This window comes from Pygoscelis adeliae, unplaced genomic scaffold (assembly GCF_000699105.1).
Source record: "Pygoscelis adeliae isolate BGI_AS28 unplaced genomic scaffold, ASM69910v1 Scaffold91, whole genome shotgun sequence".
NCBI classification, from domain to species: Eukaryota; Metazoa; Chordata; class Aves; order Sphenisciformes; family Spheniscidae; genus Pygoscelis; species Pygoscelis adeliae.
Genome location: NW_008824196.1, coordinates 803,729 through 827,544, shown reverse-complemented (window position 1 = coordinate 827,544; position 23,816 = coordinate 803,729). Strand labels below are relative to the sequence as shown.

General features: G+C 39.3%; 1 protein-coding gene across 1 annotated transcript in view; it reads right to left on the bottom strand.

Moving 5' to 3' along the window:
• The window catches only part of IL1RAPL1 (interleukin 1 receptor accessory protein-like 1), a 386,752-nt gene that overhangs the window by 29,942 nt on the left and 332,994 nt on the right, over positions 1 to 23,816 (bottom strand). The window contains exons 7-8 of the mRNA XM_009334784.1: positions 4,962 to 5,094; positions 2,876 to 3,021 (exon numbers count right to left, since the gene is read on the bottom strand). Coding sequence (XP_009333059.1) covers positions 2,876 to 3,021; positions 4,962 to 5,094 — 279 coding nt within the window. The remainder of the gene's footprint in view (positions 1 to 2,875; positions 3,022 to 4,961; positions 5,095 to 23,816) is intronic.

Below are 23,816 nucleotides of genomic sequence, written 5' to 3'. Positions count from 1 at the left end.
TGGTGATTTAGACTCCGAACTTCTTGCCCTTTCAGGGCCTGTGTAATTGCAGGCATATCAAAAAGCTCCCCCCGGAAGTTTAGGTTTACAGAGAATATATTGACCAGGGAGAAGCAGCAGATGCAAGGGTGTTTGAAAGGCTTAAATTTTGTACCTGAATCCCTGCTGCAGCATTTAGCACTAAATACCTCTTTTCCCAGGAACGCTCTTTGTTCAGTAACAGATCTTTCTGCTTTCCTGTCCCTTCTGATCCTGGTGATAAGGTACCACAAATGAAGTTTAAGAAGGATTATAATTTCTTTTTCAGGTATCCAGTGAACATTCCAGATTCAGCATTTTTGTTGGTTTATACTGCTGGAATGAAAGATCGCTAACTAGAAAACCAGCCAAAACTAATACCTCTGCAAATGCCTCAAGTGTTCAGGAAGCAAATTTACCTAATTGTTAGGTCCCAATTGTTCTAAGTGAGCCAATAATCAGAAATTAATAAACAACTAACTCATTCCTAGCAGAGACTAAATGTGGATCTAAACAAGAAAACCTAAAATGAAATGTTGTCATGGTGATATACAGGAGACTAAGCAAGCAGTGCAAAGCTCCTCTTCCTAGGAGACCTGAGAGACTAGTTCAAATTTTTATCTGTCATGGTTAATTTATCATTTCACTGAAACTGTTGTCAACATGCAAAGCATATAGAAGGCTTGTAACAGGTACCTTTTGTTTTTCGAGGGCACAAACGGATTTTGTTTCCAAATCACAATTTCAGATTCAGCCTTACTTAAAGAGGAAAAAAAAATATTTGCGGGAGATTTTGCTATTTTTAGCTTTTTACTATTTCTAAGGGCAATTAAATATTGAGATTACTTCCTCTTAAGCATGTCATCATGAGGCCACATACTGTGGTGTGTTTGACATACTGATTTCTCCAAGAAAGGAAGCAAGGAAAGTAGACCCTTGTAAAATTTATACATGCGCACTGTTAGATTAAAAAGCTGGTGGTCACAGAACAGAAAAGACTTATGTGTTGTCAGTCTTGGAGCTACTGCTTGTATGGAAGGGTGTCCTGGTTTCAGCAGTGATAGAGTTAATTTCCTTCTTAGTAGCTGGTACAGTGCTGTGGTTTGGATTTAGGATGAGAACAAAGTTGATAACGCACCGATGTTTTAGTTGTTGCTAGGTGATGCTTACACTAGCCAAGGACTTTTTAGTTTCCCATGCTCTGCCGACTGAGAAGGCTGGAGGGGCACAAGAAGCTGGGAGGGGGCACAGCCAAACTGGCCAAAGAAACATTCCATACCATGTGACGTCATGCTCAGTACATCAACTGGGGAAAGCTGGCCGGGGGGGCCGCTGCTCGGGGACTGGCTGGGCATCGGTCGGCGGGTGGTGAGCAATTGCACTGTGCATCACTTGCTTTGTGTATTATTATTATTATTATTATCATTATCATTTTATTTCAATTATTAAACTGTTTTTATCTCAACCCACAAGTTTTTCTCACTTGTGCTTTTCCAATTCTCTCCCCCATCCCACCCGGTGGGGGGGGAGTGAGCGAGCAGCTGCGTGGTGCTTAGTTGCCGACTGAGGTTAAACCACGACAAAGGGAAAATAAAGACTCACCATGAGTGTGTGACTTAATACATGTCAGTTAATTAAGTATTGGTTTTAAAGTAATCCAAGCCTCCAAAATTCTTTATTTTCAGTGTTCCATGCACTAATTTCATTATTAAAGACAAGCCATTGGATTTCAGTGTTTGTTGGGTTAAGCACTTGTTCTAGGTTCAAATGTCTCTGAATTAGGAGTATATGACTACTAGCTGGTAAATTGTTGAGGTTCAATTACTGAATAAGTTAATTCCTCATCTCAGTAAATTCAAGAAGATATGGCAAATGCCAGGCTAAGCAGAACATCTGGTTATTTACATCTACATCTCTTAAGAAGCAATGACAAGAGTTCAGAAAAATGGCTACAAATTAGTTCTATTCAATTAATTGGAGGTACACAAAAATACATTTAAATAAATGAGTCACACTATCTTGATTTATGGCTTCCTTTTAAACTTAGACAGACTTCGCATGCTACAAGACTAAGCCTAGGGAAGACATCACTGCTTTGATATAAATTGAGATGCCACAAGTAGTTCAGCACCACAGTAAGAACCTGGTTTGCTCACCTTTACAAACAGTCTAAAAAAAGCACAGTAATGACAGCGAAGTACAGACAGTACTCCTGATTATTCTTTGCTCTCTTAAACCAGTGGGATGCTGCATGAGGGTGGGGAGCGTCAAGCCCAGGCACGTGGAGCACCCTCTGGGAGGTAAAGTGAACAAAGTGGATCTGGGAACCTCGCTTTGCAAGAGATTCTCCACCTCTCTGTAATTATCTCCGTGGGAGATGGCTGTGGCCATTAGGCAGGCTGGAATCATGGGATGTGAGCGGTGAGTAGAAACAGGAAGGTCCTTAGAAGTTTCTGTCATAATACTTCACTTCAGAAATGTTGGTGTTAAACAAATAATGTTAGAAGGAAAATGTCCACTCAGGCTATGCAGGAACTCCCCTGGCATGGGGTTTACGTGGCATTTCTGACAGAAGTGGAAGGTATTTTTGTTGGCTTTTCTAATATTTGATTTTATTTCTTACAGAAAATTATTACAGTTGTATTACCTGTGGCTTCCTATTACTTTTTTTCTCTATTGAGCCTTTATTAGTTTTAAAGTTCATGAGTTATTAAATGTTTCTTTTATATAAATATAATTAAAAGGTGTTACTGTATTTTTTCCCAGTGACAGCCATAGTTAACAACAGCCTTTCTGTTTTACTTTGAAAGTTGTACAAATGCCTGGGGAAAAATAATCATTGCCTATTTATATTTACCCCTTTTATGTAGAAGAATACTGGCATGTCGCCGTCCATTTCCATTCTCGACGTAGCACGAATAATTCCCCAGGTCTGCCTCTTCCACAGAGTCAAGAATCAATGAGATGGAAACCTCCTGTTCCCCGAGATGTTCCTTGAGAACCCTGAGAAAAAAACAACCATTGCTGCTATTCTGCTTGTATCATAGCGGAGCATTAGATAATCATGACATAATAATGCTACTTACAATCCACAATTCTGGCTTCAAATTTGGCTATGGTTTGATGAAATCTTAATTAAATTATATCATGCCCTTTTCTTCCTCCCTTCTAATGAGGAGGTTTGGCTTTGTAAATGTTAATGAGAGCTTCAGTTAATTGTCTTCTTTAAGCAGGATGATGTGCACACTGATAATGTATTGTTGCACACTCTGATGGAGACCCTGATCAGTAGTATGTGAAGTCTTGAAATGTTAGAAGATTAAACAAGTGAAAACAGTTATTTTGGGGTTTAGGGTCACATTAGGTGTCTGGGCCAAACACACTATTTGTGCACTTTCCAAGGCTCTTCAACATGTCACTCAGAAAAAGTGTGTTCATGCCAGGGTCTGAAAAATTCTCTCTTAAATGTATTCTAAAATTTGGCTGTGTATTATAAATCAGTAGAAAGAACTGGCATACCGGATGCCACTTGTTCATATGGATGATAAATAAAAGAAAAGACCTCCTGCGTAAGACTCCACCTGTCTTTGCATTGCTTTCTTTACCTCTTAGCAAGCCCATCAGTGGTTTTAGAAACCCAGCAAAGCAAATGACAAACCGCTCTAGACTGCTCCCTCACATCACACCTGACAAAAGAAGTGGAAACCAGCCTTCCTGCTCCTCCCTCCACAAAACAAGAAAGTTGTAAGGAGGTTCTTGTCACCTTTCTATCAGCCTTCAGAATGCCAAGTCTCTGGCTGAAGGGCTTAGGAAAAGCTTTAGATGTGCAATACAGCTGATCTGGTTGTCATGTGCCATTTAGTGTACCGGTCTTGAGCTTTACAGAATAAACTTGAAGTACACTGGGGTGAAATATGCTTCCATTTTGCTTATATCTGGGACATGGGCATGACCTTGAATGTCCATGTGGCCCTCTTGATATTGGTAAAGGAATTGTCTCTGTTACGTTGGCTACACTGAAGAAGTCCAAGGTTAAGCTGAAAATGAGTGTGACTTCATGTCTTTTGATGAGATAATAAACTCCTATGTAAGAGGTGGAGTGTAAATAAGCTCATTTTGTTCTACTATAGCCAATCACTGTAGATAACACATCTGTGACTATTTAGCTTCCTTTGTAATGCACCTTTAGATTTCCCTTCATTTCTGGGTTTATCCATGATACACAGGCACAGTGATACACACACATACAGAATTAGAAATGAAAAAGGAATCTCTTCAGATCCAAGTAGATACTTTATCGGGTAGGAGTTCATACGCTATGTCAAGCATGTAATTCTCAATACAAAACCACTTTTTTCTTAATTTCCAAATGAGGCAGCATTTTCAGGAGCACTAAAAGTACATGACGCGAATTGCCAGATCCTCTCTAAAACAAGTACTTCAGCAGATATAGGCAGCCCACATAACAGGACGCTTGGCTCTCACTGGCCAGATAACATCCCAGAAAACCCAATTTTTTCCTTGAAGAAAAGAAGTCAAAACATTCCAAAAGAGAAGCCAAACTTCAGCATTTATTTAAGGCCCCATGTTTTAAAAGAATTCTTTTGAGCTGTTTTCCTTGATGTATTTTTTTTTTTTTAATTTCATCTTAGTAACTGTCTTAATGGTTCTTATTGTAGATTGCCACAGTTTGAAAAAGTCACTGTCGGTTACACTACGGTACTTGTCAGGCAGCTATTCTGCTTTTGCAGCTCTCTAACATCAGATCTGGCTGAGGCGTGCATTTTTCTGTTTTTTACTGGTGGAGTTGAAAAGATAAAGAATGGATGTTGGAAAAACAGGGATCAGACCCAATGTGTTCCTGAGTTAATCTGTGATAGCAAGTATTATATTAACTATCAAAAAAGATATTGACTGAAAAAACAAAATGCTTTTTCTTTTACCTGATGTCACTTTCCCAGACTCGACTATCATCCAAATCTTCAATAAACTTCTCCCCTTTCATCCAGTAGATTAAAGGACTGACATCTCCACTATATCCAAAGAAAGCTCGGCAGGTTAGATTAGCAGAACTGCCTGTTACAATGAATGTAAGAAAATATGTTATTTCAAAATTTGTAAAAGAAGTTTCATTTTTGAATCAGTTGCTTTTGTTGATTATAAAAAAAACTTATATCTGTAGAGACCCTCAATTTCCAGCTGCTGTTGAAAAGTCTAGAAGTATCTACTTGTCTTGCAACTGTTATTCAATATATTTTCTGAAAGTAAATACAATAAAAATGAAATTAAATGTTACATAAGAACAGGATTCAATTTTGTATTCTTTCACCAAGTTTGCTATGTTTGGTAAGAAAATGAAAGACTATGTTTTTTCAAAAAGAGCTAACTTAACCAAAGATTTCCATGTTTTCTCTGAAAACAAATAACGGTTAGGTAAAATAGCCATGCAGTCATATCTGTGCTAGTTCAGCTTTGCAACGGTTTCTGCAAAGAGGCTGGTAGATTCCTTTAGGGTACAATTTCCAAGGGACAGCCAGTAGAAAGATGTGTGCTTATAGCTAAGTTATCTTTGCAGGAAAGTGTTAAACACTGAAACTGAAAAAAGAAGACGTTACTTATTTAATCATTATAATGAAAACAAAAAAATGTAACATGCCTTGACTTTAGTTTATTTTCATTGTGTAGCCTTACATTGTGTTAGTACCACTTGGCTTTGGGGTTTCAGCTAGAACACATACAGGGATTGAAACAGTATCTCGCACGCATTTTGTGCGTTGCTAAGATTGGATAAAACTAGCTGTGCTGTGGACAGCCACATAGCTAAAGATCTCCCATTCACTGCTGTAAAGATGTTTGTCTCAAAATGCACCAACCCTTCTAAACTGCTATGTGCATTTCTTTAGTGGATAATTACACAGTGATTTAAAGAAGTGTTAGGATTTAAGGAATGTTTTTTCCCCCCTGAGGAGAGTATTTTAATGGAGTTTATATTACTGCTGAGATCAAACTCATATTTTATTTACACTTTCAATTTTTGGTCTTAGGATTTCAAAGCTGACTGACCACAGCTCCTGGAAGAAAGATGCATTGTTAACACTAGTTCATTCTGCACCGAGATGCCATGAGAACGGTCCATCTGGGTTCAATGAATTTTCTTGAAAATACACTGCTTTGGGTCAGGACGTGGTCCTTCTCAAACATATGACATTAATATTTGAGCATCTTATTTACTTTTTAGTATGGCAACAGATGCAGGATGCTGTATAAGAAGAAGGTTAATTCTTAAATAAACATCTTATGTATCTGAAATGATTTGTGGTTTTCTGTAAAAGCATCTGACTCCCCTACCTGGCTTGAACTCCCGCTTCCACGACATAAAAGGTGCAGAATCAAATATTTGTAATCAAAATGTGCAACATCAAGGCAAGTACCATCTATGTTGCTTTCACAAGCTGTTTGGAAACTGAGTTGCTTTTAGTCATTACATGAGCTTTTGGTTGGTGCCACACCCTTTGCCAGCAATGACTGCTAAGGAGACAGGAGTGTCCTAGAACTTGAAACTAGGATGGAGAGGAGAGTCTCATTAATATTCAAAAGGTATGAAAGCAAATCTCTGACTAATGAGACATTTTGATAATCTCATCTCATTTAGAGCAAAGTTACCAAATGTAAACTGAAGATTTTCAGTGAGAGAGCAAAACCTCTCTAAAGACAACCAGAGCTCCTGTTTCCACACCCTGGGGAGCAATGGTCAGGACACCTACCTGGAAACCCACCTCCTCAGTCCAACACAGCTCAAGAGAGAAAGATTTTTGCAATCTTGAAGCCATTTGCAGGGAATGAGATGAGCATTGGGACACCACTTAATGTGGGTCAAGTACATGAAAACCTGTAAACTTCCTGGTTGTGCCCACTACAACTTAACAGATGCAAATTCAGTTGCTTATAGCGGTTGCATAGCAGATATAAACTAACTTTTTTTTTTGGTTTTGCATCATAATTATGATACATGAACATGTGAAAATGAACATACAAAACCTTAAAGGATTATGAATGTCTTGGCCACAGTCACCCAACCTAGGACTTGTTCAGGGCTGTGAAACGCCTAGTAACCACAGCATTGGTGGACTCTGATCACTCTCGAAACAGAAGAAGGTACCTGCATATCTAAAGCAAAAGCAGGCTCCTGTGATAATTGGATAACCCCTATGGCATTATCTACCAGTCTTAGAGGGAAGAGTGCTACCTAATGCATCACTGCCACTTCTTGGGCTTTTTCTGGAGCTTTCCCGCCAAGTCAAGGCCCAGTTGAAACTTTTTAGCTTTTAAGAGCTGGCAAGATCACAGCTGGAGGGACTGTAGCTTCTGGCCAACTTATCCATGATTTACAGAGATTAGGCACCACAGGTGCTGAACTGTCAAAGCTCTCCAGGCTCCTGCAGCTAACAGGTACCCACTGAGAGCTGATTTTTTCACTGTGCAGGCCTCTAAGTCTTTTGCAGGTGAATATTAACATGCATAGGTTTGCCTTTTAAAAATAAACATTTTGTTAAGGGCAAAAAAATTTAGAATATAAGAGTTTGTAAGATTAAGGCTTTTTTCCTCATTAGATTCTTAAAGATATTTCCCCCTTAAATACAATATGTGAACATATTTTTAAACACAGGATCCAAAGTTTCTATTCAACATGAAATATTTATACCTGAGAAATAAATTAAGAAAGATGTAATGCCTCTTAGTAGTACTGTGTCGATTACAGTTGCTGAGCAAACGCCATTAGTGTGCCGGGTGTTCAGTTATAAATTACCTATACTGTCTACCTTGACCAATCTTCACAATAAGCCAGTGGGAAGTTCATTAGCAAGTCATCAAGAAAGATTCAGTGACCAGCTAATGACCAGCTGTGACCATTAATGAGGAGGTCTGTTACCCCAGACCTCACAGCTCTTTGCAGAGGTCAGTGGAGCTCACTTGGTGGAGCAGAGATGCTCACAGCTGCAGGCACAGGTAAGTAATGGGCAAAGGCTAACTGAAGGGCAATATTATAAGTGGAGAGAGTATTTTGTGAGCACATCTTGATTTCTGCTTCAGAGCTGCCCTTACGTGAGTGAGTGAGTGTGTGCTGCAAGATGGGCTGCATTTTTCCCTAGAAGTGCACCTTTGAAGTGAGCGGTCAGAGGATGCTCAATTTGGCACAGAGCGGCTGCTCTCCATGGGCAGTCTGCTTTTAAGAGGTCTGCATATTTTTAGAAAGCATGCAAAATTTACGTAAATAAATAAAAAGGCTGCTTTGCTTCATGTTTAAGCTAATGTACAAAGCAACCTGTCAGCCAATTAATAGAAATCACTCACAGTTAACCCTAAACCCTAAATCTCTCCGTGTGTTTTCTGTGCTGAGAAAAACTATAGAAGTGATTTGAAAACTGTAAAAGTTTGATGAATAGATATGTAATGCTTTCTATGCCATTAATTTAAATTTTCCTGTAAATGCTGGATTATTACAGTTTTATAGTCTATGCTTAAAGGAATTTAAATACACATTTTAAATTAACTACTAGGGAAATCCCTCTCTCTCTCTCTGTCCCCTTTGCTGTAAGATGTAAATTCTTGAGACTGCTCTGTCTCAAGTTAGGTCCTGGGTAAACTGCTTTTTTTATAGACAAGTCCAAAGGCATGAGATTAGAATTATTAAATGAATTATTACTGTTGGGGTTTTTAGTAACACTCCCCTCCAAAAAAAAAAACAAAACACCCTCAAGAAAAAGATAAATGACACTTTTGACTTCTCAGTATAGACATCATTTACTGTGAAATAATGCAACAGACATGTAAGAGAAGACCTAAAAAGTAAGCTTCAACTGCATATTTCTCCACCACCTTTATTTCTGAAGATGAATATGCTTTTACTGCATTGAGCTGATTTTTTGTAAAAACTGGAATATATAGCACTACAGGTTCCTGCTGCTTGCTGTGATAAAGTTACGCTGTCAACTCTAGCCAACCAGGTTCAAGCTAAATTAAACAAAAGCTCTTTGCCATCTAAACTGAGAACAATTTTTGTTACACAGTATGCTTTCAAGTAGAGCAGAATGCAAGGAGGGACCACAACAAAGTGTACTTCCTTGAAACCAGCAAATCCCTTCAGCAGAGCAACACACTGTTTTTGTGTCCATTTTCTCTAACTGGCAACATTTGGGGCACTTTGCAAACTACTGCTATGGGAGCCTATGTCCAGGAGAGGGCACTGTCTAACTTCTAAACATTTAAAAAAAAGAAACAGTAAATTCCTCGTGTATTATCTCTAATTAAAAACATCAGCCTGCTAAGAACCTGCTAGTTGTAATTAGCAAATAGTGAACGTTTTGTGGTTACTGAAATGTCATCTTGTATGGGCAGTTTAAATTACACATGCACCGTTAGTCATACAAGTTAACATACACTGTGATGTCACCCGTTCTAGCTTTTGATTTGACAGATTTGTCTGTGAAAGACAACCATTTTTGTTGGAAGCAATGATAATTATCAGACACGTTCTTCAATCTCTTTTTAGAAGAGTCCTCAAAGATGTGTTATGGAAGGGAAGTGTTTGAGAGCCATGATCAGCATCTAGTAATATGGAGGGCCAAGAGAGTGGAAATGTTAAGTGTACTGAAACATGAGACTTTCTTTTACCGTACAATGCAAACCATTTATAAAACTAATGCACAGGCAATACCTACACACTTATAAGTATGCCATTTATGTGTAATGTTAACACTTCAAAATGAAATTACAAAAGGCCAAGGCAGACGCAATCAAAATCTCTCACACCATTCTTTCCATTCACATTAGAGAAAATGCACTGACAAAATATCAGTCTTCCAAGTGGAGAGATGTAAAAGCTGTTAAATTCCAAGGTGTGATGGATGGATAGGTGGCAATTCTCGCAAAGTCAATGACCCACTTATTTTGCCAATGTCATCTGCCAAGCCCAGCAGGCAGGGGGGTAGAAACTGCTCACGTTTCCAGAGAAGTCTTACATCTGAAGACAGTTCTTGAAAGCCTTCTTGTAAACATGATTAAGGGGGGGAGGAAAAAAAAAAAAAGAAAAATAAGGCACCATATACTTTGCAGTCATGAGCTTTGATCATATGATCATATTCTAGGGATCTATAAGTCTTCCCTCAGAGTAGGATGAACTGCAGAGATTCCTCTTGATTCCTTCCTTGCCTGCACAAAGCATCACGTACTGCTATGCTGCCCTGCAGTTTACATACATATTTTCACATCTTGATATCTTGTACTCTCTTACCAGATTGCAACTGTCTTGCTGTATGTTTCATATAGCAGGTTAGGCCAAATTAAACAAAAAAATAAATAATGCTGTTTTCTGAAATAGAACTGCAAGCTGGAAACTGCTAAATTCTAGTCTTGTCACTGAGTAGCATGTTGTGAAGTCTTTGGCAAGGCATCAGGTCTTGCATCCATACAATTGTGAAGACACAATGTGCAAATTCTCTCTACTTTGAATTCAGTTGATGTAAGTTTGAAAGGGCTGGGTATTATCATTCCACTAAATATTATCATGCAAGCATCATACAAAGTGGCTGAATGTGATTACATAGCTATCTCTCTTCATTAATAGACCCGTCCATATTTTGCTATGCTGCAGAGTGGAATGTTGATTGCACAGGACTGAATTACATATTGAGTAAGTTCTTCAGGCCACAAATGTGTAAATTTAGTGTACACACAACCATTCCTCCACAAAAAAACCCATCAGCTGAAGGTTTGCAACAAGATCAGAGAGATTGTAGCTTTTGAACTTTCACTGAATTTGTAGATATCACTATTTATAGGAGAGGCTAAAAATCACTTCCTTTAATTTCTGGTTGTTGCTTTTGTTTTTTTTTTTTTTAATTGGAAAAAAGCCTACTTCTTACTCATTAAGTTTTTCTTTGTTGTGTTTTTTTTTTTTTTTTTTACTTAGAAGCTAGCTCTCTTCAGCATAGGGCTAAACTCATTTGCCCACACACAGTCATTTACTGCCACATGAAAAGCCGTTTACCCCACAAGGCTTCCAGCTGCTGAATTACAGTTCAACAGCAAGACACTTAATGGAGGTGTCTGTATGTTGCTGCTTACATGTTACCTGCCATCAGCCCTGAAATATTTAAGTCTGCAACACTTAATAAGGTGCTATACTGAAACATACAGGGTAAGATCTAAGATTAACCTAAGAATATTAAAAATTTTCAGTGGACTGTTTCATAGGTTGTGAAGGTAAAGAAACCCAAATCCTTTCCACTTTGAATGGGCTCTTGAGCAGCAGGACTGTCAGAGACAGAGTCAATGAAGACAGCAAACTGCAGAAAAAGAAGTGATGTATGGGACTTTGGGCTCGAAATGCCCAGAACATCTCTTAGGTACGTATATTGTTAAACTAACCTTCATTTCACAAGAGGTAACAAAACCCCTGAACCAATACTCTTGATTTTCCTAACAGCGGGCCTCTCCTCTTGATAGATGGTAATGTCAGGCTGATAAATTAGTTGTTCAGCAAGTATTTTTCATTCCTTCCTCTTCAGAAGTAGAGGCTGGAGTGGGAGACAACTATCACAAGCATAAAGCAAGAGTTGCTAAAGAAAAGGAAAGTCACTGCAATTGTTTTACAAGCTTGACAACTTTTACTCCAGAAGCTTATATTTTCTCATGGTTTTTTTTAGACAAATGCACTTCTCAAACACTTTTTTTCCCGTGCCCTCTTTGTCAGATCAAAAAATAATTTCTGTTTTAAAAGCTTAGCTGTTTTTAGATATATGTCACAAGAAAATATCCTAGGTAAAAAATTATCTCCAATGGAAAAAAAAAAAAAAAAAAAGGGTGGCTCTAAATGTCAAACTTCACATGTTTTTTAGCTCTTACAGACTTATGACTTGGGAGCTTTAAATCTGTCCGCACCATGCATAGCTTAATATTGTTCAGTGTTTTGTTTCTGGATTCTTTTTCGACCATACTGCCTTTGACTGGTGCTGTGGCTTGTGAATTTTAATGATGCTACATAGTAAGAAAACAAGCTTAGCTCACAGCCTGAAGTTCCCTTTGCATAAAGGAGTCCTATAACAACTCCCATAAGGAGTCCCATATGGGAGACCATACTTCTTATGGTCTCTCTCTCTGCCTTGAAAGCGAGGCAGGTAGGTCACGCACCCAGGGACGCCACTACCCTTCAGCAGTCTCTGACCACCAGAACGGCCTCTTGCGGCTTTAGCTTTGTGAAGTCCTGCTCTGGGTCATGTTTTAGGAAACTCCTAGAAAAGCAGAAGGGGTTTCCTGTTTATCTTTTCACATTTCAGGGAGGTTAGATTAGGCAAAAAATTGAAAATAATTAAATGTGTGTCTCTCCAGTAAAGAACAGAATCATTAAGGTTGGGAAAGACCTCTAAGATCATTGAGTCCAACCATCAACCCAACACCACCATGCCCACTAAACCATGTCCCTAAGCGCCTCATCTACACGTCTTTTAAATACCTCCAGGGATGGTGACTCAACCACTTCCCTGGGCAGCCTGTTCCAATGTTTAACCACTCTTTCAGTAAAGAAATTTTTCCTGATGTCCAAAATAGTTATTGATAAGAAATATATTAAGAACTGTAACCTCCTGGAGTACTGTAGATGACTCTGGGCCCCAAGAAACTACAAAGCTGGACTAATTTCTCTATTAGTTAAGGAACACATTTCAAGCCATTACAGCTCTCATAACATTTTCATCATTCCCATACAAAACCCAGAGGCAAAGCAGCAGCAGACTGAAAGTGGGACTTAGGCAGCTCCTCTGAGTTAGAACACAGCTGTCACTGTGTTTTGCTAAGGAGCTACTTGAACACAATGATAAATCCAGTCCACCCATGCCTACAATGACAATAATTTTCTAATATAGCACACTTGCAATAGCACAACTCCCTTTCACTTTGTTTTCTTTTACCTGTGCAAGCTGTAGAAATAGCTGATCTTTTTTTTTTTTTTTTTAACCTGAAGAGTTTTGGACCAACAGATGAAAACATTCAAATCTCTTGCCATGGAGGTTTTGTTATAAATCCTGTTGTCTTTTTCTTTCTGAGCAGAATATAGCGGGTTTGCTTTGGTCTCTTGTGGGTGCTAGTCTACGTCAAAAACCACTACACATAAATCATGGCAACCAGCTGCAGCCCCAGTACCTTCTGTAGCAAACAACTTACTGTGTCAGATCACACTTAAATGAAAATATCAGTAAGCCTAAGGAATAGATTTGGCAATTCAGTTTACATACAATTTATCAGCTATTTGACCTCTTGTGGCTATTTCAGCCCCTGACTGTTCAGCCAGTTGATTTCTTCAGATATAGCACTTAATGAACAGCATTGGAAAAAGTGTATTACTATAATGTCTCATAATACCTGCTCTTTAACTGCTTCGGAAAGACGGATTGTAATGTTTGTGCAATGATTAGATAATTTGAGTACACATAGCAAATTCTCAACTTTGGAGTCACACACATATATTAAATAGTAAGTTGTGGTTTTCTTTTGCATTGGTCAGCCTGACTGCTCTTTTCCTCCCTTTGCTCTTTCTTCATGAGCAAGCCTACTACAGATTGAGTAGGTTGCAGGGAATTATTCAGGCAAGGAAGTATTCTGAAAAATACTGTAGAGATGGGCTGCATATGGAAGATTTTTTATAAAAGTAGAGCTTTTGGAAAGAGGCAGGCACTGTGTCACCTACACCTGCTAGGTGGGTATTAAGGCAATCGAGACTCCAAATAATAAACAATAAATAATTAAACACTGTATCTTCCTCTGGTGAACTTTACTCTTCAGTACACACTGGAAACATTAGTAGTTGTAAGATTTTCATGAACCAACCAGTTCTGTCAGATCACACCATATGATGGAAAATGTCATTTGGAAAAGACCCAGGCTAGTTTGGCAAGCATGTTGATGAGGAAAACTACCATTCCCATGAAGGAATGTGGCACTACTGGATAAATACAATTGAAATAAAACACATCTATTATGTGAATCAAAATATTTCAATTTGGTTCAAATCGATGTGAAACCACTTCTCTATTTAAATTTCACCAGGAAAGCCATTAAGCACCACTGAAAATTGGAGCCCTGATGCACTGAACCCGTTGATTACTAATAAAACAGAGAAATAAAATCAACACCAACTTTCCCTTTTACTGCAATAAAGCCTCTGAGGGTAGGAAGATATTTCATGCTTATTCATACTGAGTTTTTCTACATAAATAAAAAGAATGAAAAAGAATGATATATGTGTAGTTTAGATGTGCTTCTGCTTTAAATCGTGGTGTCCCCACCTTATGTCATGAAGATACTGCAATGGACAGAGAAAATACTAATTCTTAGTATATCCTTAGAAATAACTGATGTTTGCGATTTAAATAAGTATCACATGAACTAATATCTGTTTATATAATTTAAAAGTCCTGACATCAAATATTTCTATTGCATAAAAATGTGAATGTATGCTGTTTCTAACAGCACTAGGTTTTCCATTTTTATACTGCAGTCATTACACCATGTAGTCCTTCTATTTCTCCTGCTTGTGTGAGTTAGTGCCCTGCTTTCCAAAGAAACTCCAGAAACAAAATCCATTAAAACAAAACTCTCTCATTCACAAAGACGCAAACGGAGAAACTTGTTTCCTTGCCCGTGACAAATACGCTATACTCTTGGACCATATACGTGCTGGAATCTACTGCTATTGATCAGCTTCCTTTCCACACGAAAGGCAGACAGACTTGTTTGGTATATACCTCTATGTAATTGCATATTGATAGGCAATATTTAGCGAAGGTAGTTGCACAGATGCCACCAATGGAATAAAAAGAATCCAGCTAGCACTGCATATATGCTACCTGAGTTTAAAGGAAAAAAAGTATAGAAATGGGGGCAAGCTTGAACTCTTGATGCTATAGCTCACTTTCTGACCTGCAGGTATACAAATGGATGCATGAGAGCTGCTGCCCCACAGTAGGGCCTGCCCAGTTCTTCCAGCCCCAGAAACCCACCTTCTCTCACTCTGATTTTTGGAATGGGTGAAGATCTTTGATCTCCATCCCCCTCCACAGATAGTAGCTGTTCTTGCACCACGTGGGCAAGAGTGGGAGAGTTGTTCTTGTACTCCTAAATTACACCTGCTTGAGGGCTGGCTTTACATTGTCTATCACTCTTTAACAGTAAAATAGCCTGGCCAGGCTGGAGGCCAGGAAGAAGCAGAGCCTGATGTGCCAATCTGTGTTTGAAGTAGGTGCAGTTCTGGGCATCATAAAATGTGATTCTTCCAAAACAGCTTCGTTCTCAAGAACAATTAATCATCAAATTATTTTGGTTTCTTGCTCCTGTTTGTCAAGAGGAGATGTTCTTGAGTACTGGAAAATCTAGACAACAGCAAGGCTTAAATGATTTATCTTCTTGCAGCTGCCAGATGGGCCTCATTTCTCTAGTCCACCTTCATCCTCCTTTAGTTGTAATTTCCATCGTTTCATTGTACAGGGTCCTACAAGCAAAACTCCTGAGAGATTTAGGACTCCTGTATCTGAAGCCAAATACCTGAGGTCAGCAAGCAGGATATCAATCCTGATTACTAGCATAATTGTGAATTTCCTGCTTGATTGACACAACTTACCCTCCTCCTGCTGCATGCCCACCAATACTGTATTTTTATTTTAATTTTCGAATATTATCCGCCTAGTGGACAAGGGAAAGGCTGTGGATGTGGTCTACCTGGACTTCAGTAAGGCTTTTGACACCGTCTCCCACAGCATTCTCCTAGAGAAGCTGGCGGCTCATGGCCTAGACAGGTGTACTCTGCGCTGGGTAAAAAACTGGCTGGACGGCCGGGCCCAGAGAGTTGTGGTGAATGGAGTTCAATCCAGTTGGTGGCCGGTCATGAGCGGTGTTCCCCAGGGCTCAGTTTTGGGGCCGATCTTGTTCAATATCTTTATCAATGACCTGGACGAGGGGATCGAGTGCACCCTCAGTAAGTTTGCAGACGACACCAAGTTGGGTGGGAATGTTGGTCTGCTCGAGGGTAGGAAGGCTCTGCAGAGGGACCTGGACAGGCTGGATCGATGGGCCGAGGCCAACTGTATGAGATTCAACAAGACCAAGTGCCAGGTCCTGCACTTTGGCCACAACAACCCCACGCAGTGCTACAGGCTTGGGGAAGAGTGGCTGGAAAGCTGCCTGTTGGAAAAGGACCTGGGGGTGCTGGTCGACAGCCGGCTGAACAGGAGTGTGCCCAGGCGGCCAAGAAGGCCAATGGCATCCTGGCCTGTGTCAGAACTAGTGTGGCCAGCAGGAGCAGGGAAGTGATCGTGCCCCTGTACTCGGCACTGGTGAGGCCGCACCTCGAATACTGTGTTCAGTTTTGGGCCCCTCACTACAAGAAGGATGTTGAGGTGCTGGAGCGTGTCCAGAGAAGGGCAACGAGGCTGGTGAGGGGTCTGGAGAACAAGCCTTATGAGGAGCGGCTGAGGGAGCTGGGGTTGTTTTGCCTGGAGAAAAGGAGGCTGAGGGGAGACCTCATCGCTCTCTACCACTACCTGAAAGGAGGCTGTAGCGAGGTGGGTGTTGGTCTCTTCTCCCAAGTAACTGGCGAAAGGACGAGAGGAAATGGACTCAAGTTGTGCCAGGGGAGGTTTAGATCAGACATGAGGAAAAATTTCTTTACTGAAAGAGTGGTTAAACATTGGAAGAGGCTGCCCAGGGAAGTGGCTGAGTCAACATCTCTGGAAGTATTTAAAAGACGTGTAGATGAGGCGCTTAGGGACATGGTTTAGTGGGCATGGTGGTGTTGGGTCGACGGTTGGACTCGATGATCTTGAGGTCTTTTCTAACCTTAATGATTCTATGATTCTAAGTGCTCTGAGAGGCAGGAGATTTGTGACAGTTCTTAGAAACAGAAGAAAGTGAAGGAAAATTTCACCTTGCTCCATTGAAGCCCTAGGAATGCAAAATGTTGTCTACAATGTTGTTTGTGTTTTTTAACAGTTTTTGCAGGTCTCAAAGCAGGGACTAAAAGCAGAGTTTGAGTGACAATACAAATATAAGATACGACAGCTGCTGGTTACGGGGATAGAGACAAATATTCATTATGCAATATTTATGATACAAACTGTGCAAGGAGGGAGGTGGCAGGCTGGCGTCTCTGACAGCGCAGTTCTCTGTAGAGGTGCGGGTTGTCACCCTGAGCAGCAGCCGCACTGTTCACCCAGTCCTCTGCTCCTCCAGAGTTGAGGCTGCCAGTCACCCCAAGCTGCATGATGGCTTTTTAATGTGGACACCTGTCCACGAGGGACCGGGGTAAGTTTGCAAAACCTCTTTTCACTTGTGACTTGGAGCTAGAGTTTTAATCCAGGTCTGGGGAAGAAGAAGTGTTAACTCTTGCACTACCTAGCCTATTGTCAGGTCTAAAGAATACCATTGCAGCTATAGGCTTTGATTTTTATTGATGCAATTATTTGTAAGTGCTGTTACAAACTACTGGGTAATAAAACAATGATGGATTTTCAGAAAGTGCTTAGTACAGTGTTTACTTTCAGTCCTTTGGCATCTAAATGGCATCCCTTTAAAAATGTGTTATAATTGCAGACATATGAAAATGACTATTATTTATACAACAGTCCAAAATGAATGGCCTTAGGCATTAAGTATTCCATGATTACATACCCAGCTAGTTTCCTAAACTTATAGTGTATACTCTCAGTGGAGTTTAAATCCATACTTATCTTAACTGAAGTCATATGGAATATCTGAAGTGAGATCAGTGGGAACAAAAAAACCTACTTTAAAAACGCTCCTTTAACAAACAAATTTTTTTTTTAATGTTATTTTGGGAGCCTTAATCTTCAAACACAAAAAGTGGGAATTAAAACAGCCACCAAGACTGAATCAAAGCAAAGATCCACTATCCCAGCATCCTCTAACTGACAGTATTCAATAGCAGGAAGGCAAAAGTCCAGATACGAGAGTCATAGTCCCTGAAAACAACCCTAATTTTATGATGAAAATGTTGACAGACTTTAGACTACAGCAATACTACTAATAAAAAGTAAGATCATGTGGCTGTCCTTTGTAGGCAATTAATCTGTCTGTTCTAACAAGACGCACATATAAAACAGTACCAGTTATCAGCTTCATTAGCACTAGGAGACAAGAAAAAATAGCCTTCTGACAAAAGTTCAGCAATGTGCTTTTAAACAAAAGCATGTGCATTTATTTGAAAAGTTAAAAGATGGAAATTTATTGTTATGATAAAAAGCAGCTAGGCGAGCTTATCCAGTTGAATGCTTTGCCCCCAACTTGCTTTTGTTTTCTCCACGTTTCAGGATAATCAGAGATAGTTATGACTAAAGTTTGGCAAGAGTTGTTTGGGGTTTTTTTTAATGCATTAGGTTTTGGATAACAAGTATATTAAAATGTATTTTACATAAATTATTCTCCTAAAACACTTTGAAAAGTGAGGTGATAAAGTTGAAGTGTTAAATAATGAGAGAATTTAAGACACATGAAGAAACAGGGCAAAATAATAAAAGGCAGAGGGAAAAAGGCAAAGTGGTTTCTACTTTAGGTGGTCTTTTGAAGATGGAGGATTTTTTTCAGGACTGTGATGGCAGGCAGCACTTCCTCAGTGTCTAAGGCAGGTAATAGGATGACATGGGGTGGCTGGTCCTGTAATTTTTCTATTTCCTCTGTGTCAATTTCTAAAACGAATACCTGTCCTGATGAGTGTGAGAGAAAAGCTAACTCAATGGGAACAATGGTAATTTTTAAATGTCCTGCTTTGTTGTTATCATTCCCTTATATTGCAATAAGGGATTCTTGTAAAAGCTGTTTCCATTTTTAATGTTTAGTTCACTGTTGTGTGGAAGGAGTATCTGGGAAGCAGAAAGATTGCTGCTGTTGAGATTAGGACATGACCGCTTCAATGGTGTGCATATGGGAAGCTGGACGACAGCAATGAGAAGATATCCTCTTAGAGGTGGCCTGCTGGCATCTACCCAGTGACACTGCAGTAGCTGAAAAGCAAGTTTCAGTAAAAGGCTGAGCTGAAAGGACCTATCAAAGCCTACAGCTGCAATGGGGATCTTGCTTTTCCTCCTCAAAACAAAAGCCCACAACACTCCTGTTGCCCCGTGTTCTCAGTCACCCTTTCTCATCCCATCCCCTCTTCCCCATCCTGAGAGATGCAATTGCCAGCACCTCCCTGCCTGGAGACAACTCCAGGACTAGACCTCCAACACCCAGATCAGGCGACAGGCAGCCTGAACCCTGTTAACACGGACCGGCTGACAGCAGCTGCTTCCCTTCATCCATGAGAAAGGTTCATCTGCTGTAGGTTTAAGAGTGGTATTATGAATAAGAACTAGCTAAGAGAAGCAGTTTGTCATCCTGGATAAAATGAATCATTCCTAATATGATTAGCACATGTTACATATTAGAATGAAACTGAAATGTACGTTTGAAAAGAGCATTTGTTGAAAAGGCAGAAGAAAAAGTTTGACATGACATTTTCTGCATAAATGAAGACTTTGAAGGAAAAAAAATCTGCTTTTTATGTTCATTTTAGAGATATTTCTATCAAAAACTATTAGTTACTCAGATGTCACTTTTATGAATAAAAACTTGTCTTGGTGACATGGGAGATATTGTAGATGAACTGTTGTTTGTATAAAGAGCTGCAACCCCCCAGATTTTCACTAAGACAGATAAAAAATGCAGAGCTCCTAGCTCACCCTGTCACTAAGTGAGAACACAAAAAGCTCCAATAGATTATTTAACATTACCAAGGCAAATTGTTGCTTATTGGTTAGACAGGAACAAAAACATATCTTCCACAGAATTTTTACAGTTTTATTTATGAATTGACCATAAATGAATGATTCCTAGACTGGACACACTGTGTTCAATAGAATTAAATTTCCATAGTTTAGACAGTGGGATGGAAAAGCAGAGGTTTCCATAAGACAGGATTTCTGATAAAAAAGACTTGCCATCCTGTTTTCTTGGATTTTTTTCTGTCTGTTAGTTTATTTAATTTGAATAGACTAGCACCTCAGAGCTGTTAGCCTAGGATAGTCCCAAGAGCAAGGCTGGCCTGTTAAGCCACGATGCTGGGATCTCTCCCAGGACTTGCAGATTCTGAATCCCAGTGCTGCAGGAGGACCATTGGAAACCCTGTCGGACCTTGGTCAGCCTATGTTCTGAGAGTTTTAAAACTCTCTGTTAAGGAGAGCAACTTAGTTGGGGCTGGGGATCCCAAGGCTTTACTGCTAGCAAGCTTCAAATCAATTATCTTGAAGCAATTCCACAGCTTTCTGCCTGGAAACATGGACCTTGGAAGTCCAGCTCAAGCTTCTTGAAGCTGTAGCTTCTAGGGTGCCTCCCATGTCGACCATCTCCAGATATTTGCTAGAAGATGCAGATGTGAAGAAATAGAAACATTCATCACAAAGTTAGAACAAACATTTGCCCTGTCCACCTCTAATTAAAATCATTGACTTTCATGTTACATAACCAGTGTGTGCCCCATATATTTATTCACTTTTTTCGTATTTCTGCAATCCAGTGGGAAAACTTGGGACTCCAAGTTACATAAACTTTGACCTGCTTCCTTTCACAAAATGATCCATTTCACCTCTACTTTTATGGATAACATTTTATATTTCTATACTGCCTTCATATTGACCATCTAAGGTATTCTACAGTGCTGTTAAACAGCACAACAACTTTTTTGATACAAATGGCTGGCTTTATGTATTCTGCCAAGTAGAACATAATTAATACACTTCTATGATTGCTAGCATGATGAGAATCCAATTGCTGAAGTACTGCCCAGGCTGACAGCAAAACTCCTGTCCTAGTCTAGGATTTCACCCACTGTCTTCACAGCACCGCAGCATTTTGCACAGTAATATGCCATCTGTTGATGGCTGGCAAAATAACCCTCATCATTACCACTGCCCAGCTCAACAGCTGTAGTAGTGTAATGAAATATAAAACCATTTAAGGCTTCTATTGCTGTGAGATAAATGCATGAGGACAGTCCGTATTACTCTTTCCATGCAAAGGTGTATCACCTGGGAGTCTTCTATTATGGGTGAACAGTAGGCAAATGGAATCTGGGTGTTTATGTGGACTAAAAAGAAAGGGTTTAGTCAATCTTTCACCTATGGGTCACTGAACAATTTTCACTGCTCACAACAATTACTGATATACTTCTTGTATTTCTGGCTCACGTTATCAAGTAGAGCCCTGTCAAATGCTGCCTGTCTTCCACTCTCAAATGTATTTGTTATGACCACACAAAGACAGATGTGGTGAATCAGGAAGAGGAATATCGGAGTAGCTCCTTTGAGAGCCGAGATGAAAGGTTAAATCTTAGTCAGCTGGAGAAAGTGACTAGTTGTGAAGAAAGAAAACCAAAATCAACCTTGCAAGAAAGGCTTTTATTTCTGGTGTTAGGGGGTGAACACCTACATTTAATAGGAAAGATAGTCATGGAAACACAGTGGCTGCAGCAGAGACCTTTCAGACCACTGAGTCCATGTCCTTAGCACAGGATGTAGTTTTCATACTTCTAACCTACTTAGTAGATATTAAATGGATGTTTTACTGGAGTTCAGCCAAAAGACCAGCAAGAAAGTTGCATAATTATGTGAGAAATTTGGACAGAAAGCAAGATAAATGCTTTTGGATTAAATACCATATAATTAGTTTTTATTCACTATAATGCTTTAAAATTATGTGGAATGTATCCCCTTTATTGGTAGATTGAAATATATTCCCTTTGGGAGAATATTGGAGGGAATATTTGCCCTCATGAAGTAAATACTTATTCTCTTCTTAGTTGTCTGATAACACAGTTATGGTAATGGTTCCTTTGCCAGCTTTGCCAGTGATCTCTGTGGTTCATTTGGATTCAAGCTGTATCTTCATGGGGGAGTATGGGTAATAATCCAGTTTAAATATTAATTCTTTCTTCCTCTTCTTCTGAATTCACAGAGAACATAACGTTTCTATACATTAAAGATGCGGTAAGAAAATCCTTTGGTTTCTCATGCATAAAAGGAGAACTATCCAGAGACTATAACATCATGGGAATTGACCATGCAGTAATGCTTCCTAACAAATTCTTATCCTCCTAAGAAAGGCATCTTAAGTGAGTTAAAAGGTTCTCTATAAATTGCCTGGAACTATACAAGGATGATGATAAAAATAAGATGAAATTTGTAATTCTGTTGGTAGAGAGAGGAACTTCTTTACAGATGGGAGAGACTGGAGCTGGTAGAAGGAAGAAATACTAGTCATGTAAGGTAAGACTACAGGCTCATTTGCAAACAGAAACAGGCAAGGTCTGTCCAGATGCTAAGAACAAAATTCCCAGTAAAAGACCCTATAGACCATGACTATGCCTCCTTCCTCAGATGTACACAAAGCTTTTATACAATTCACTTTGCCTTGACCAAGGCAATGTTTTTTTTCAGTGAATATTCACTTTTAGAAGACAAAGGAAGATGCAAAATTATTTGTGAATTCAAATGGGTTTTGGTTGACAGACTAGGGAAAGGTAGAAAATATCAACAGAGTTCTTTTGACATTTTCAAATGAACTTTGTCAATATTTCTTATTCTAATTTATTTTATTTTGAGAAATGACCTACCCTGACAAGGGAAAGATTTTTCAAAGGGGATTAAAAAACTGGAAAGGAAATGCAACTTATTGTTTTGTGATGAATGAAAGAGTTGGCTACTCAAAAATGAAATGCTGCATGGCGTCATTGTTGCATCAAATATTCCTGAAAAGATTATTTAATTTCAATCCTAAAAATTGCACTCATATTTCTTATCCAAGTATTGACCTTTGGCAGATTCAAATCACAAGGGTTGAACTGTGTTCATTAATGTGAGAAGAGACTTCTTTAAGTCATTAGGCTCCTGTATCTAAATTGTCCTTTCACCATATCCTAGCCTTTCAGGCAAAGAGTATTTGGTGGGAGAAGTATTGCGTCTCTAGATATTTCAGTTCTGTCAAGGGGTGAGATATGTAAACACAACCTAACGTAACACTCTACGTGCCTTCAACATACAGAACTTACACACTTATACAGAAACATGCAGAAAACATGCAGAACTTCACTAAAATCTATGTAGGATTTTTTTCTGCCAGCCTTTATATCTCCAGATGTGACAGAACGGAAGTGGTATATAATTTAATCTTGCTTAGAATACACTTACTGGAAAGACCCCAATCTGACAGTCATTGAGAAATCTGCAGAGCAAGGATTGTCTTGGCTAAATTATCTTCTGTGATTTCAATTTTCCTTTAAAATATGCCATGTGAGTGACTCATAACAGATTACATGTTTGTACGGTTACTGTCATCCGAAGAGCAGCATGTGGATACTAAATTATAGAGAGCCTAAGAAATCATGGAGGAGCCTGCATGGATTTTACTTGACTGCTTGGTGTTCTAAAAACAACAGACTGAACCAAAGGACTTGGAAAGACCATATGGAAAGAGATTTTTCTGTAGGTCCTGATTTTGTCTGGGCAACATATCTCCAGGACAACAACAAATGTTACAGTATTTTAGCCAAGTGAAGTTTATCTGTTGCTATCTATAGCACAAAAAAACATGAGAAAAAAGCTTTTTGGTGGTGTATCAAAATTGAAACGGACTATGAATCCTTAGGCCTGGAACAAAGTGTGCCATCACAGAAAATTTTCTATACAGGTTACAGTGCTTTCAAC